Genomic DNA, 16,351 nt, shown 5'->3' with positions numbered 1-16,351 from the left:
ACTAACAATTCCATACCCATCCTCTGGTTTCTCAGTTAGCTTTACAAATTTGATTTAAAAAAAAAAAACAGTAGCTAGCATTATATATTACATAATCTATTTCAAGACTTCTCTAAGCACTTTCCACAAACTAACCCTTGTAATAACTGAGGCAGAGGTGCTCTCATCCTCACTTTACAGATCAGGAAGCTGAGACACAGGTCAAAGCTCCAGTCCAAGGTCATAAGCCATAAACAATTTGGCTTCAGAGTCTGTTCTCTTAATCACAATTATGTAACTCCCCAACTGCTGGTATTACTGTTTTATTATTCTTTCTACTGGCCACAGTATCAGACTGCCTTTAGGATCAGCTGTCTGTCCTTCACTCTGCATTTTCAGGATGATGATCACTCTGCTTGACTGCTCACTCTTCACCTTATCCTACAAGTAAAGACTTTTTAAATGGAAGAATCTCTGAAGGTCATCTAACCAGTCTGCTGCAGTTAGGACTTCCTTCCCTGTCATCTAGTTCCCTGGTTTGTTACCCATCTTTTCAAGGTTGTAATGCATAGAAAATTCTTGATTTCCATACACTTGGGGTCTGTTTCCCTACTTTTCCTTGCTCTAGCTAGTGTATAGTGGGTATTCAATGTGAGTTAGTTGAATGCTTAGGTTTTTCTGAATTAACACCATCTTGGCAGAAAGAAGGAAATTATTTCTCTCCTTTGGAAAGGCTATGCAGAGACCCATCACTCAGATAATGTATTTATCCACTGAGCTACTCAGATTACCATTAAGCCAAATTTGACTGAACACTGACTATGAATCCAGCCCTGTGCCAGGTGCTTTTATATGCAACATCTCACTTCCTTCTGATAGTTTCCCCATTAGGAATGCCAAAAGACTGACGCAGTTTCTACTTGACAGATGAAAACATGGGGGCAGATTTACACAGCCAGAGAAGGTCAAAAGCAGGATCCATCCCAGATGCATAGACTCAGAGCTCACAACTCTTGGCACTGACCCACAAAGAGCATATTCCTTGCACAAACTCACGTTGTAGCCATCTCATAGCAGGGGTGACTGCAGGGAGAACCTCACTGGGCACCTTGGACTTTGAGTATGAAAGAAAATGCTTTTCTAGACAGATGAATGGCAAAATCCATGCCTGGCAACCTTGCTTGGCAGCAAGATTAACAATGGAGGTGGGAGGGAAGGCAAACTACAATGCACTTGGTTCTTCCTAGGAGATCCAGCGTGTATGCCTTACCACTAACACCAACTCACAATTGCTTCCAACTACTTTTCTTCTTCTTCCCTCTTCTCTCCCCCAACCCTCTCCCCTCCCTGCGGGGCCTTGACCCTGATGTGGACTTACTCTGCAGAAATTGAGAAACATCTTCCAGCTGGGGAATGTTATCTTCACGGAAGCCACAGTACTTTTCCAGAAGTGGAAAAATGTGGTTGTGCTCATAGCAAGCATGGGTTTTATACAAGGCCTTCAGAGTCTTGAATACTGTCCCCCACGTCTTCTTCTCTTCTTCTGTGTATTCCACCCGAGGGATGAGCTGCCCACTAGAACACAAACATGAAATAGGTGTGTCCAACAGGGCAGAGTCAGAGCACACAGTGTGACAGGGTCAGCAGAGGGAGTTAGGTTCTAGCATTTGTGAGCTGCCACCACTGACCAGAATGGATTTCAAGCATTATTTAAAAGAGAAAATTTCCATTTCTGGATTCAGGAAACACTATAGTGTTGGTTCCCCCATGAAAGAGTGATTCGGTTGCTCAACTACCTAAGCTCTCACCTCAAGAACTGTGCTGAGGATGTTATTCTCGCTCTAAGAAGTCATTCGGCCTTTCTGCTCTTCGAACTGTCCAGTTATTAGCGCAGGGTGGAAATGCACTTACTTTCAGGGGCTAGACAGGGGGCATACAGGTGTATAGCAGTAGGTACAGGGGAGTAATGGGAACTGAGAGATGTGGAGAATGCGTCCTCTTTCCAAACGAAGGCACAAAAGTTCAGTGGAAGCACCAAGAGAGCCTTGTATTGTGTTAATGAAAGCAATCAAAGCTGACTACCCCGAACTGAAGCGGTGAGTTTGAAACTTGTTTAGTGTGTATGCACCTGCTGGGTTTGGTACTTCTGCTCCTGGGAAGTTATGAAGGTATTTAGCACCATGCTACATACCATAAATATATGCATTTATTTGTCAGTTAAAGAAATTCTAGATCAATGGTAAAAATAATACAGAAATAGATGTTGAGATGGTAGAGCAAGGAAATAAAATCATGCTAAAATATAAGATATGCTTACATATACCAAGTTTGTCAAAGTACGTAGGTGAGATGATGTTCCACACATTCTAAGAAGGGAAGACCTGGGACATGTGTATCTTAATAAGCTCCCTACGTGACTGATACAAGCTACAGTTTAAGAAGTATTAGTTTGGAATCACTGTGTCCTGAATAGTGAAAACAAATGAAAATCAAATAAAGCCTGACCTTGAGGACCAGAGACTATCCCCTGGGCTTCAGACCTGCACCCCTCACCAGGGACACAGAGTCTAGGACAACATGAGACTGTTTTCCTCAGAACTATGGATCTACTTCCAAAGTAGGTTCCTTCTTCACTTTCAAATTGTACCATATCCAAGGACATTAGAGCAAAGTCACTGTTATTTTCCACAGAAAAGTGGGCAGGGGTCAAGGAAGAAAGATTGTTGCTTGAGAATGAAAGGCAGTCAACTCAGAGGGTCTTCTGGTAGTCATGGAGGGAGTGCAAAACAATATGAGGTAAGCCTCTGCTTGTTTCAGGGTTAAGTGATGATGGAGAAGAAGAAAAAGACTTTGGAAATAGATAGAAACTGTCCAACACTTGGCCCTGCCATTTTCTGGATGTGTGGCCTCAAAACAATTTAGCATACTTCTGAGTGTTACTTGTACAGCTTATATATGGGCTAACAAGCATTTTTAAATATGTGAATAGTATTAAACTACTATTTATAAAGTACTATACATGAAGTTACGAACATTGGAACTGACAATAACCATTCATTGATTGTTATGATGGTAACTGGTTCTCATTTCAAAGAAGGATATTTATCCACATGGTGGGCAAGATCATGCATCAAATAAAGGCATTTGCTGTCAAGTCTGACAATCTGAGTTTGTTCCCTGGAATCCACATGGCAGAAAGAGTAGACTCACAGCCCATGTGGTAGCACACACCTTTAATCCCATCACTCTGAAGGTGGAGGCATGTGGATCTCTGTGAGATCAAAGCCAACCTGGTCTACACAGTGAGCTCCAGGCCAGCTGGGACTAAAAGAGCCTGTCTCAAAAAGACCAAAGAAAAGAAAAGAACTGACTCACACAAATCGTTTTCTGACCTCCACACACGAACCATGGCATGGACACACACACACATAATAAATCAGTTAATCAATCAATCAATCAATCAATCAACCAATGTTTAAAAAAACAAGAAAAGCTGTGGTATTTCTGAAACAAATTTCAAGGAATGATGACATTTTAGATACCCAAATGTCCTCCTGGTTGATATTTGCTTTTCCAGTGACCCAGCATCTCTTTCTCCTTCTTGTCGTAAAGCACCTTCCACCTGCTTCAATTTGCGAGCTTTGGAAGAGAGGACACTCAATTCCCACCTTGGCAGCTGAGCATATGATTAGGTTTGTCTAGTCATGATTTTCTTTGCCTTGACTTTAGTGACTGGCTGACAAATGGGTTGGTCTATGTCTATTCAGAGCTAACAAGGCTCAGTTACAGAACTTCGGCTGACTTTGTAGGGAAGAGACAGAACTTCTAATTGAGTTGAGGTGTCAAATGGATCCCATCTCTGAGACAGATGAGATCAAGCCTGACAACAAGAACAACACAAAAGACACAAGCTGGAGAAACTAAGACCCTGTGTCTTGTACCTGATTGGGCCCAGAGTTGCTAGACACCATGGAAATGGTTAAGAATAGTGGGATAGACAAAGCTAAAACCCTGCTTCTATCACCCACTAATTATATGATTTGGGCAAGTTATTAAATGTGTTTAAGTTTCAGTTTCCTCATCTGAAAAAATAAGGAGTTATTACAAGTCTAAACAAAATAACACACATAAGTGACTTAACAAAGTTCCATACACTTAGCAAGGAGATGATAGACACATTGACTCTGAAAATCTCTTGCCTGTACTGATTCGGTGGGATTGAGGCAATGTGGCTCTGGATCCTTTTACTACTGGGAGTCATTCAGAGAAGGAAATGTTCTTGCTTTCTCTGGATATCTTTCCATTTTGCAGGTAGCTTTGTGTTTAGTGTATGAAGTCTCAGCATCTCTTTGTATCACAGATATTCTACCAAAGCTGTTAAAGTGCTATTACCTCAGCCTTCTGGATGACTCAGGGATCTCTTTGTACATGTCTCTTCTTATTTCCTTAACTCAGAAACTGCTTTCCCCCAACATAGTTTCCCATGTCAAGATTTATATAGCTCCAAAGGAATTCAGAACAGTAAAGCCATTCTCTTCTCAAACAACATATTTGATATTGCTATTTTCTTTTGGGTATAATAAGATAGGAGGAACATGGCTTCTGAACATGAAAAAAAAAGCCATCCTACAGTGACTCTACACAGATAAAAGTAAAAGCCTGGCGTGAGGCTGGTCTAAGTCTTCAATGATTCATTATTTCAACTGAGCTTCCAGCTTCCTCTTGAATGTAAATGATTCTCATTTTCCTTCTTCTTGGCTTAATGTAGAGAAGACCAAAGGCTGTTTCATGCTGGATGGAAGCATTTGTAATTATGTAGACACTTCATAATTAGCTAGCAAAGCTTGGGAAAAAGCTAGGTCCCAGCACAGTGGATAGTTTTGCTTTACCTAGAGGAAATTTTTTTAAAACACGTGTCTTAAGGAGAGGGTTTAAACTCATGCACAGACACAAAGTTGGGTGTTCCGGGCTGATGGTTTCCAACCTCTAGAGAGCAAGGGTGAGGGGTGTGCTCTTCTCTTTGTTCTCCAACGGGGAAGACTTACTGGCGGTAGTTGTAGGCAATGTCAGCAAACTGCTTTCGTCTTGCCCGGTACACGGGATCTTTAAAACCCTAGGAGAGAGGAGACACTTGATGACTCAAAAAGGGAGATACCCAGCACTTCCATCAAGGATCTAAGTGGAAACTTTTGAGCTATGACAATACATGTCTCCCTTCTCTAGTTATACCCTAAAAACAATCTCAGTTAAATACAGAGGGGGCTTTCCCACTGTTGTGACCCACTGTCAGCCATACCTTCAATTCAATGAAATCTTCCCCATCATATGATTCCAATGTCTACAAGTATACTCTTGCCTTTCTAAAAATATCTCATCTACAGTATTTCCAGCTTCTAAAACAGCTAGATTATGCAAAGTCAGTGAGATAGATGTCTGTGGTGAAGACATAATATCCACTTAATTCCTGGCAAGTGGCATGTGCTTACTAATGCCCCCTTACTTCTTTAGTGTGAGTATCGGAGGGGTGATTGTGGGTGTGTAGGTAGGTGTGCATGTTTGTGTGCACATGTGTAGGGAGAGTTGAGTACAAAGTTCAACCTAGGGTGTTGTTCCTCAAAAGACTTCCACCTCGTTTTCTGAGTCAAGCCTGTGCCACCACGCCAAGATTTTGACATGGATGCTGAGGATAGAGCTGGGTCCTCATGGTTCTACAACAAGCACTCTACTGACTGAGATATAATCACAGTTTTCATTTTTTTTTAAAGGCGGCCACTATGGAAATCAGTATGGAGTTTCCTCCTCATTTTCTGATAGACAAATGGGGACATATTTATGGCTATGGCACTTTATATTTTGTTTTCTTATTTTCTTGAGCTATAGGGCTCAGGCTGGCTTCAATCCTCCTGCCTCAGCCTCCCAAGTGTTAAGATTACAGGTGTGTGCCACCAAGCCCTGCAGGCAATTTCTAACAATGACATTCACCAGGTGCCAACTATTGTAATTTTTGACCCAAGTTTTTCAGGTGGATCAGTATGACTATTCCCTTCTTTCCAAAATAAACAGAGGAAGTAGCTTAGTGGGGAGGCCAGGCTGTGGATTGCCCAGTTCTCTGCTTTTTTTTACTAAACTTCAGTAACTGTCAACCTTTACAACCTGGCAGGGGCTCAACTGACTGAGAAATCCACCTCTGGACACAGGACGGATAATGGCTTCTTCTCCGAGGCTGACTGGCAGGCAGCCTTTTTCCAGTCGTTCCAAGCAGCGTATTTCCAAGTGAAAAGAAGCCAAGTGTGCCTCTGAGTGTTCTGGGTGGGGTGGGGCACATGATGAGTTGGAAGTGATCCAATTGGTGAAAAGGGTATTTTATAGAAAAGTTGATTGTAATCTGAATTTTGGTGAGACAAGAGACTAGTCCATCACTGCAGAATTCGTTTTTGTTCCCTACAAGCATTTCCTAACAATTCCTTCCATAAATCACTTTAGTTTGCAATTTATCTGTCTCTCCCGTCCTCCAAAATGGCCTCAATGAATCAAATACTGAGGCTTATATGTCATGAAGTGCCATGTTTAAAGGAGCCCTTTAAATGGTAACTATTCTCTGATTTTTTTTAATGTTCCCTTTGTTTTGTTTGCTTGATTGGTTTGTTGGGGTTTGTTTGTTTGTTTGTTTGCTTTTAATATCAGAGCAAATCAGAAATCCCAAGAAACCCACACTCAATTTGTATAAAATGGCAATTTCAGCTCAGAATCTGTTGCTGAAAACCTGGAGCTCAGAAAGAGCTACAGATGCAGAAAGAAGCAGAGGCAGGGCAGAAGGGATGGGGGAAGGGGAGGGGTCTAGTTCACTGGGAAGGGTTTTGAGAAATGTCAAATTCTAAATGCTTCACACTAGAAAAATAAGGTAAAATTGCTATGCATTATTTATTCCAAATCCAAATCCCTATTGTAGGAAGTTAGTTCTCAGTTTAAAGAAGATTTCATGACATGGTTGTTAAAAAGTACAAGTCATTGTGACTGGAGAGGTAGCTCAGCCATTAGGAGCACTGGTGCACTTGCATCGGATCTGAGTTTGGTTCCCAGCACCCACATGGGAGCTAACAATCATGTAATTTCAGTTCCATGGGATCCAATGCCCTCTTCTGGCCTCTATGGATACTGCATACACATGGTATACTTACATACACACAGACAAAGCACTCATACACATAAAATTAATTAGTTAATAAAAAATGAAGTTCAAGCCATTGTTTTCCCTAAAGCACTGGCTGGTTTTAAGTCACTAATTACAAATAAGGGGGCCGATGTGATGGCTCAGCAGTTAAGAATGCTTGCTCCTCTCTCAGAGGACCTGAGTTTGGTTCTCAACACCCACATAGGTGGCTCACAACCACTTGTAAATTCAACTCCAGAGAAAACAACACCTTCTAGCCTCCACGGGCACCCATACACATATTACACACACACACACACACACACACACACACACACACACACACATAAATAAAAGTAAAATAAATCAAATTTTTATGCTTCTTCCTCAAATATAACTCATTTTTTAATTGTTGATTTTGTGTGTGTGTGTGTATTTCACACAGAACATCCCAAACAATCTTACTCTTCTATATACCCACATCCCAAATGGCACCTTCCCATAGCCCTCCTCCCTCCTCCACTGGAACCCATACACTCTGTCATCCCTGTTACTGTCTACTGTGTTGTGGGTGCTCCCAGCCATTCCGCAGTACTTGTCTATCTGCTGAATCTGGTCAGCCTATCCAGAATTCCTTGTTTTAGGAAGATCAGCTGTTCCTCATCTAGCAGCAATCAGTTGCCAATATTCCTTAAGATAAGATTGGAGTTTGCTGTTCATTTTCCCAGTTCTGTGCTGGGTTACTGTCTGGGAGTCTCTTGGGCCACCTGGGCCAACAACTCAAACATTACCATTGAAATTTACCTGATGACTTTATATCCATGCTCAGGTGCCAAGGATCTCAGAAAGTAACTGACTGTGACTAGTAATAATCAGATACATAGAGATTGGAGATGCAGCATTAATTCAACTGTGAACCTAAAAATTTACAGCCAATGTTGAAAGAGATGAATCTTTGCTCTGGAAACTGTACCTGAGTATGTTAATGCTGCAATGAAATGCTTCTTCTAACCATGTAGTTATTAAATAAATAATATTTAAAAAATAAAATAAAATAAATCTTTTTAAAAAAACAAATAGGGAATTTGGGGATTTGTTTCTTTGTTTAGGTTTGATTTTTGTTTGTTTGTTTTTGAGACAGTAGCTCAAGTTGACCCGAGATTCTCCTGCTCTAGGCTCCCGAGTGCTGAGATTACAGATGTATGCTACTATGTCAGGCCTTAGGGACCTAACAACTTGCAATAATCATAAGGTTCACTTATGATGGGATTTGGGATGATCTAGTAAGAAAATTGGGCATCATGATATCATTTCCAAGTAGCATCAACATAATTTGGATAACCTGTGTACCTGAATAACCAATGAACATTTACTTATCCATATCTTCATACTTGGACTGAAAATATAAATTTAATTATAAATTTAACAGTTGTCATCTTTACCTGCCAGTCTTAACAGATATTAGTATATATGTCTCTCTAGTCCTAAATATGAAAGAAAGATTTTCACACTGTTAAGCACCCTGGAGAATGCCTTTTGCTATTTTTTAATGTTTTATTATTTTTATTTTATGTGTATGAATGTTTTGCCTGCATGCATGTAAGTTTGCCACATGCCTGCAGTACCCATGGAGGCCAGTTAAGGTTATTGGATTCCCCTGGAACTGGATGGTTGTCAGCTTCTAGGTGGGTGCTGGGAACCCAACCCAGGTCCTCTGGAAAAGCAGTAAGTGCTTTTAACCACTGAGCTCCTCTTTTGCTTTGTTTTGAGCCTAGGAATGTGGACATTGAAGCCCATTAGATCATTTCTTAAGGGTCCTTCATTGCAAATATCAGCATTTTGATTGAGGTTTAGGCTTAAAGGGGCTGGCAAGTTGAAAAATGAGAGTTGAAGCAGGAAAGTGAGGACTCAGAAGAAGAATCATTTAATGGATATTTCCATTTCCCAATGCCTCCAGGAAAGGGATGCCTGCATACACTTCTCACCCCCATTCAACTATTGTTCATCATTTAATATACTTTGTCTAGGTGGTTTAAGTTTTTCCACCTGTGAAAACAAACTCAATATAAAATTACGTATGTTGGGGCCTGGAGAGATTGCTCAATGGTTAAGAGCACTGCTGCTCTTCAAAAGGACTCAGGTTTGGTTCCCAGCACCCACATGAAGGCTGACAACTGTCAGTAACTCCAGTTCCAGTGGATCTGATGCCCTCTTCTGGCCTCCATGGACATTGCATGATGCAGATGCACTTATACACATGCAGGCAAAGCACTTATATACATTAAAAAAAAAACATAAAAAACTCAAATAAATAAAAACTATACATGTAGTAGATACCACTATGTCCAGGGGAATATATAATGAATATGCCGGACTCTAATAAATGTTCCTTACAGAGAGTGGGTGAAACAGGTAACCAAAAATAGTTTGACTTTTGTACTATTTATGTTTTTGAAGCTTCTGCTGTGAGTATGGATTTCTTTCATAATGGGGGAGGGGGGGCAAGACAATATTAAAACCGCATTTCAAATCATTTGAGGGAAGTGGCAGAAGATTCTTTCATTGCATTGCATGAGCTGACATGTATAGCATCTTGTGGAGATAAATATTGAAAGCTTCCTAACCATGCTTTTTTCCAGCTAGTGTCTCTAAGAAGTTCATTATCAGTCTTCAAAGAGCTATTACCAATCAGATCTCAGGGACTTTGGTTCAACCAGCTACTGGTGATCAGATCTGTGACCCCAAATTCTCTCCTTTCAGGGATTTGTCTTTTCATCTTTTGGGTTGCCAGGTGACCATGCAGCCTCCATGGCCATCACCATGAAATGCATTCTGAATTAAGCTGCAGTTGGTGATGACTGATCACCCTGTCTCAATTTAGACTAATAGCAGCAATTTCAGTAGCACTGCATGTAATTTATTTATAATCACCCTGTCTCAATTAAGCTAATAGCAGCAATTTTGGTTGCCCTGCATGTAACCAAGTATGTTTTGACAGGAAAATATATTGTCAGTGAGGAAGTGGTGGGGTAAAGGGAACATGGAGGAAGAGAAGAGGAAAATCAGAGCAAAGTTTGTAAGATGAGAAATTATGACATCACCAGAGTCTGTATGCCACTCCTTTTCTTACCTCAGAAGTTTTGTTAAGAGATTCTTCTAGACTGAGATGTCTAGTTCATCATTTTTTTATGTCATAGCTGAAGTTAAAGCTCATCTTCAGGCCAGCAAGGACTACCTACATACTAACTTGTCTACTTGCTGGCAGCACGGCCCCATGTTGGCCAGTTAATCTATCAGAGTCTTAGTTCCTTCATCAGGAAAACAAGATTGTTAACCATGCTTACTTCTCATGTGTATTGGGTCAGGTAATGTAGGTTGAGTACCAGGTAAATATGTGAGTGCAGAGGGCAGAGTGGGCACTCAGAGAATGACACATTCATGAAAAATGGAGAAACACACAGGAATCTGGCTCAGAACATAAGGAGGATATACTCTGGAATGGGCCTTTGAGTTCCACCACCTACCCTTGGGTCTCTTAAGGTACTTGTTCCTCAAGCCTAATGATTTGAATTTGATGTCTTCAACCCACTTGGTGGAAGGAGAGGACCAACTCCCACAGATTGATCTTTGACCTCCACAGGAGTGTCATGGCTGCCACACATGTGCTCACACACACATCATACATGTATACATACACACATTAATGATAAATAAATTTAACAAATAGAAAATAAACAATAATAATTGTTGGAACATTGAAGAAAAGGGATCGCTGTACACTGCTGGTGGAAATATAAAATGACGTGGCCATCATGGAAAACAGCATGATGCTCTTGAAACACTAAAAGTGGAACTCTCAAATTATTCAGCAAATCCATGTGCATACAGTCCTTCCTACAGTAACCATGCGCAATTCTGAGGCCGAAAGACGAGGTAGGAGGAAGACTTTCAAGAGGCAAGAGATAAGAGTTGAGCCTTAGAAAATGAGTAGTAGAAAAAGAATGGGCCTGGGAGAAGGGAGAGCAACTCAAGTAAAGGACACAGCTTGATCAGTTCGGAGAATGGAAATTAAACACAACCATGGGGGCTCTGCCTACCAAGTTAGCTTACAGTTGCTACTTTGCGGTTTCCTGGCATCACTTTGAAATAAAAGAACAGCAAGCATCCCTTCTCCCTCTGCTCTGCAATCACAGGGCCCAGGGGGCAGGAATCACTTCCTAGTTATCACTTCAGCTCCTTCCTTTATCTGTCTTGGAACATAACTCACAGACACATCTTCCTATGAGTTCTTATCTGAAAAAGAAAAGTATAATCCTACCTTGGTAAATACTGAAATTAGAAACCACATGCCAAGCATTTAGCACAGTGTCTGGCACACATACTATATTCAAGAAAAGGCACCTATTAATACTGTTAGCTTGACAGATGTTTGTGGAAAGGAAGAAGGGAAGGGCAGCAAAGACAAAGTGTGGCAGCAAAGAAAATGAGGCTGGAGGGACAGAGTGAAGGACCACTAACCTCCATTCCCCACTTAGCTGAAACTGAAGGTGGACTGTCTTTGTTTGTAGAACAATCTTTCCTTTCCCTCATTTCACAAAGTGGCTGTTTAGGAGGCTCTGATGTATTAAGACAAACATGAATGTATCCTGCAAAGGCTAGGGGTTCAGGGAAAGAAAGGATAATGCTGACTGTAAGGGACAGAGTAGAACAGAAGGTCCTTGCAGGAGAACAACCCCTTCACTACTGGGTTAGTGTCTGCTTGCAGTTTGCACCTTGACGCCAGGCCTGGAGCCTGCAAGAAAGCACCCGCGGTGCTTGGCCCCTATTCCCACGACCTAATGAAAACCTTAAGGAACAGAGAGAGCCTGGTGCCTTCCCTTCAGTGAAGACTGTGTACCTGGTCAGTTGCAGTTTTATGATAAAATCCATGACACCGAAAGGCCAGAAAGCTAAAGTTGTGGCCTGTGCTGGCAAAGAGAAATGAATTCCAGAGAGTTTTAAGGCTTCTGAGGGGACACGGGAGTAAAGGGAAGAAAATGTCCCTCTCTCTCTCTCTCTCTCTCTCTCTCTCTCTCTCTCTGGACTGACTTTTCCCACCAACCCAAATGAATAGGAGGCCAACAGAAAGAACAGATGGTCAAGGCAGAAAAGACGGGCTCATTAGAGAAGAAAAGTCTAGATATGCAGACCCTATGTTCTGGGTCAAGATGGGACAGACTGCTTTCCTAAGAAAAGAAATCTCTTACCATCATACCTAAGGTGCCTCCCAGCCAACCCCACAGTGCCTCAGCACTGCAGAATCCTGAGTCGCCACAGCAGATGGACTCCCCTCAGCCAACCTTTTCTCATCTAACTAGCATCTGTCACTCAACTTTGAAGATTCAGTGTCACCTCCTCCTGCCCCACTGACCTTTACAGGTAGAAGAGTTGTTGAGATAGCTTGCTGTTCCCTGAATACTTGATTTAAACTTCTATAATAAACATACAAAGGCAGAAATGGGGATGGTTTTGTGTGATTTGGGCTTACATTTGATTGCCTAGAGACAGAAGTTTCTAGCCAGTGGTTCACAGTTAACATTATGTGATAACGATCATAATAATGACGACAGTGAGGTCTTGCTAATCTTTGTCTCCTTGGCCTTGGTGTAAGGAGGAACTCAGTAAATGTTTGTTGAACAAATAAACAACCATGCTGCTCCAAGCTGAGGATATAGAGGGGCAGAGAGGAAGAGAAGCTAGAGGAGAGGGGAAGAGGAGGTTGAAGGACTCTCATTTTAAGAGCATAGACTCACTGGGTGGTCTGCATCCAGTTCAGCTCCATAGCTGAGAATCTGATTGGCAAATCTGTCCAGTTCTTGAATGGTCCTCGGGAACCAGGGCACTGCAACACAGAAAGGACAGAGTCCTGAGTACAGAGGGTAGAATCCATGGCCCAAGTCTCTGGCCAAAGGTTAAAGTACAGTGTGAGCCTCAATCAGTCAAGTTCATGGCAGCACCAAGTGGGATTCTACATAACTCCTAAATTACTGTACTGATTTTAAAATAGATCCTAAGGAGGCATCCAGACCTGCTCTGAGCCTTGACCTGGGACGTTCTTCCTCAGGACTCTCCACCCCAGGGGAGAAAGAGTGAGAAGGTCCCCTACATAGTCCTCTACTGAATCCCATTAAGGGGTCCATTCCCTGTCCACAGAACACAGGACAAAGTAAAGCTCCCCTCTCTGGTATGTCAGACTTTTGGAAATCTGACCCAAACCCACACCAAGCTCTAACCCTCAAGTCTGAAGGCATCGTGAATTATTTCTGACTCATTTCTTTTCTATCCTTCACAATTGTCTCTCATGATTTTTCATCATCAGAAAAATATTATATGTAGTCCCAAATATAGATTAACTAAAGAGTAGGTAAAAAGATGAGACCCCAACTTCCCACTGCATGCCTCCCTCCTAGGTGCCTTGGGCATCCCTATAAAGCCTTTGCTCTCAAAGCCAGTTACAGCTACTCCTGAAGTGATGGCTTGGGTCTTGCAGAGCTTGGTAACTGAAGCACTGTAGTGGGAGAGGACAAGGTGCCTGAGTTCTGTGGTCCGTAATAATGGTGTTCTGCCTATGGAGACACCAGGAAGAAGGGCACAGGGTACCATCCAAATCTTCATGGCTTACAAGTGTTCTGAGAACAAACTAAGACTTGGAAAATGTGAGCTGTGAGTTCCCGGGAGGACGGGAGCCATGAATGCTGTGTAGTTGCAGAGAAAATGGAGGCACAGGAGGGAGGGGTGGGGGAGTCAGGGAAGGAAGAGAGGATGCAGGGCTCAGACCATGAGGACATGTAAGGCTTTAGCAATAGCAACCACTGTCCACAGTCTCTATTCTTTTTTAGTTCTTGTTTCTGAAGTCTCCTCAGAATAAGGACCGTATTACAACCTCTATTGTGCAGATAATAATCAAGTCTTTAAAAATCTGTAAATCAAAATGACTGGTTTAAGACCACTCAGGGGCTAAAACAGTGGCAGAATGAGGAGAGCAGAGAGGTGTGGTTGGGGGGACTTCCAGTGAGGCAAGGAAGCAGCTGCGACTGCTGAAGTCATACTTACAGGCCAGTGCTGAACTGGTGAGCAGTGCCAGCCTGGCTTCATCTGCCCACTGTCTCTGTGATCAGCCCCTTCTCTGTAAAGATAGAATACTAACAATAGGAAGGACCACCAATGTTTTCTGAAGCCTTAGCATATGCCGGGCACTAAGTTTGGCATTTTGTGTGGAGTGTCTCTTTTTTTTCTAACTTAAAAAAAATTATTTATTTTATGTATATGTGTGTATTGCCTGCATGTCGGATCCCCTGGGCCTGGCGTTACAGACAGTTGTTAGCTGCCATGTGGGGGCTGGTATTGAACCCAGGTCTTCTGCAAGAACAACCAGTGTTCTTAACCACTGAGCCATCTCTCCAGCCCCCGAGTGCTTCCTTTAAGTTGAAGTTGCTGTGAGGAAAAAGTTAAGGAGACAATAGGCACAGTCCAATGCTTCCCACAAGAAAGGCGCTGATTCCCACCTCCGGAGAGATGAAAAAGAGTATTTGTGCCATCTAGTGGTAAATTTGAGCAAGTGCTACCCGAGATCTCAAGAGCCTGGAGACTAGAATCAGGAACAGCATTTCATTTTCCCCCAAACAAGCAAACCAGGACAGCTTATCCCAACTGTGTTTATAAAACGAAGTCAGAGTCTCAATTTTGTAGATAAAATATGCATAAGATTTCTACTCCCCATGTCAACATTGCATACCAACACTGAATGCTGGTCTAAATATTTTACCTATGGGGTAAGTTCTTTTGGCATCACCATATATACCAGAGAACCTAAGGTACACAAATGTTACGTCATTGTAAAGTACGCTGATTTTTTAAAGTCAGGCAAACATTTTCCCAAGTGCTACCCAACCTTGCTACTGGAGGCTGAGGAACTTAACCCAGGACCAGTCCTTTCTTTCTAGCCAGTATCTGGAATGACTAAATATGCCCTTATTTAAGAATGAACACACACACACACACACACACATTATATTACATTATATTTATTATATTATAATTATATTGTGTGTGTGTGTAAATATACATATGTGCACAGGCAGTCCATGATGGTGTCAGGATTCATATCAGCTGCCTCCGTGCTGGTCCCTGGTCCCTGGATCTTGACCCTTCTCTAAACCAACCATCTGCTGTGGAGGCTGACAGGGCACCTGGCTGAGAACCCAGGCTCTGGAGTTGATTGGATCCTTACAGTTTCTCAAACATACCTGGGTTCCTATGGCTGTATGCACAGCTCACTTCTGCTCTCAATGCGTGGCGACAATCGGAGTCTCAGTAATTCCAGCTTATGAATTGATCCCTGCTATGTTCAGGGTACTGTCCTCAACATGTTACCCATGCTACCTTCTCCCATCCTCCCATGGTACCACGAGGTAGGTAGCATTGCTATCCTCACTTTACAGATGACAGCACTGAGGAACAGGGAGGAAACTCTTGCTAGAAGTCCCTGCTCCAGACTGCTGAGATTTCAAAGGCTCTACTCAGCAACACACTCTGCCTGCCTACCATGAAAAATGATTTCCTACCTTGGCACCTAATCTTTGCCTCAAGTGTTCCCTTCTCCTTGAGCCCAAGGTTTGCCTGGCACAATGAAATTCTGGAGTCAGCACCAGAGTGGGGTCTGTTTCCTAGTCTAGTTCATAACTTCTGTGGAAAGATCACACCACTGTAGCTAGGGCAGGGCTGAGGGTCTATGGTGAGGCCTCTCTGTCTCCCGGATGTTGCCACCAAAGGGCCTCTATGAATGGCCCCCACCCAGACAAAGAGCCTGCCCTGTCCTCTGCATGGAGCACCACTGACAACCCCACCTCCTCAACCCAAGTATTCCTCCCTTATTGTTCATCTCTCTCTTGCCTGAGACCCAGTCATAATTCAGGCAGTACCAAGCCAGGCCTTCTTGTTACACCATCTTCTGATTGTGGACACTCAGACTCCTGAAGAACCACCCAACATGCATTGAGCACCCACCTCACCCCAGGTACTGGGCATGAAGGTACTGGGCATGAGAAGTGACTGCAACAGTGATTCCACCCTGGAGTGCTTACATTTTGTAAAAGGTAGCATGAAATAAGCAGCAAACCAATGTAACTATACCTCAGTGCTAGAAGTTTCTGAAGAAGAAAACAAGATAAAGAGATGAAAGTC

At 42.5% G+C, this 16,351-nt stretch overlaps 1 protein-coding gene across 1 annotated transcript in view; it reads right to left on the bottom strand.

Annotated features, from left to right (window-relative positions):
* The window catches only part of Pah (phenylalanine hydroxylase), a 67,494-nt gene that overhangs the window by 16,115 nt on the left and 35,028 nt on the right, over positions 1 to 16,351 (bottom strand). Inside the window, exons 4-6 of the mRNA XM_008832602.2 lie at positions 12,922 to 13,010; positions 5,025 to 5,092; positions 1,358 to 1,554 (exon numbers count right to left, since the gene is read on the bottom strand). Coding sequence (XP_008830824.1) covers positions 1,358 to 1,554; positions 5,025 to 5,092; positions 12,922 to 13,010 — 354 coding nt within the window. The remainder of the gene's footprint in view (positions 1 to 1,357; positions 1,555 to 5,024; positions 5,093 to 12,921; positions 13,011 to 16,351) is intronic.

Source organism: Nannospalax galili, unplaced genomic scaffold, assembly GCF_000622305.1.
Source record: "Nannospalax galili isolate Female #2095 unplaced genomic scaffold, S.galili_v1.0 scaffold415, whole genome shotgun sequence".
Classification (NCBI taxonomy): domain Eukaryota; kingdom Metazoa; phylum Chordata; class Mammalia; order Rodentia; family Spalacidae; genus Nannospalax; species Nannospalax galili.
Note: the sequence above shows the minus strand (reverse complement) of the source record. Positions and strands in the feature narration are given on the sequence as shown.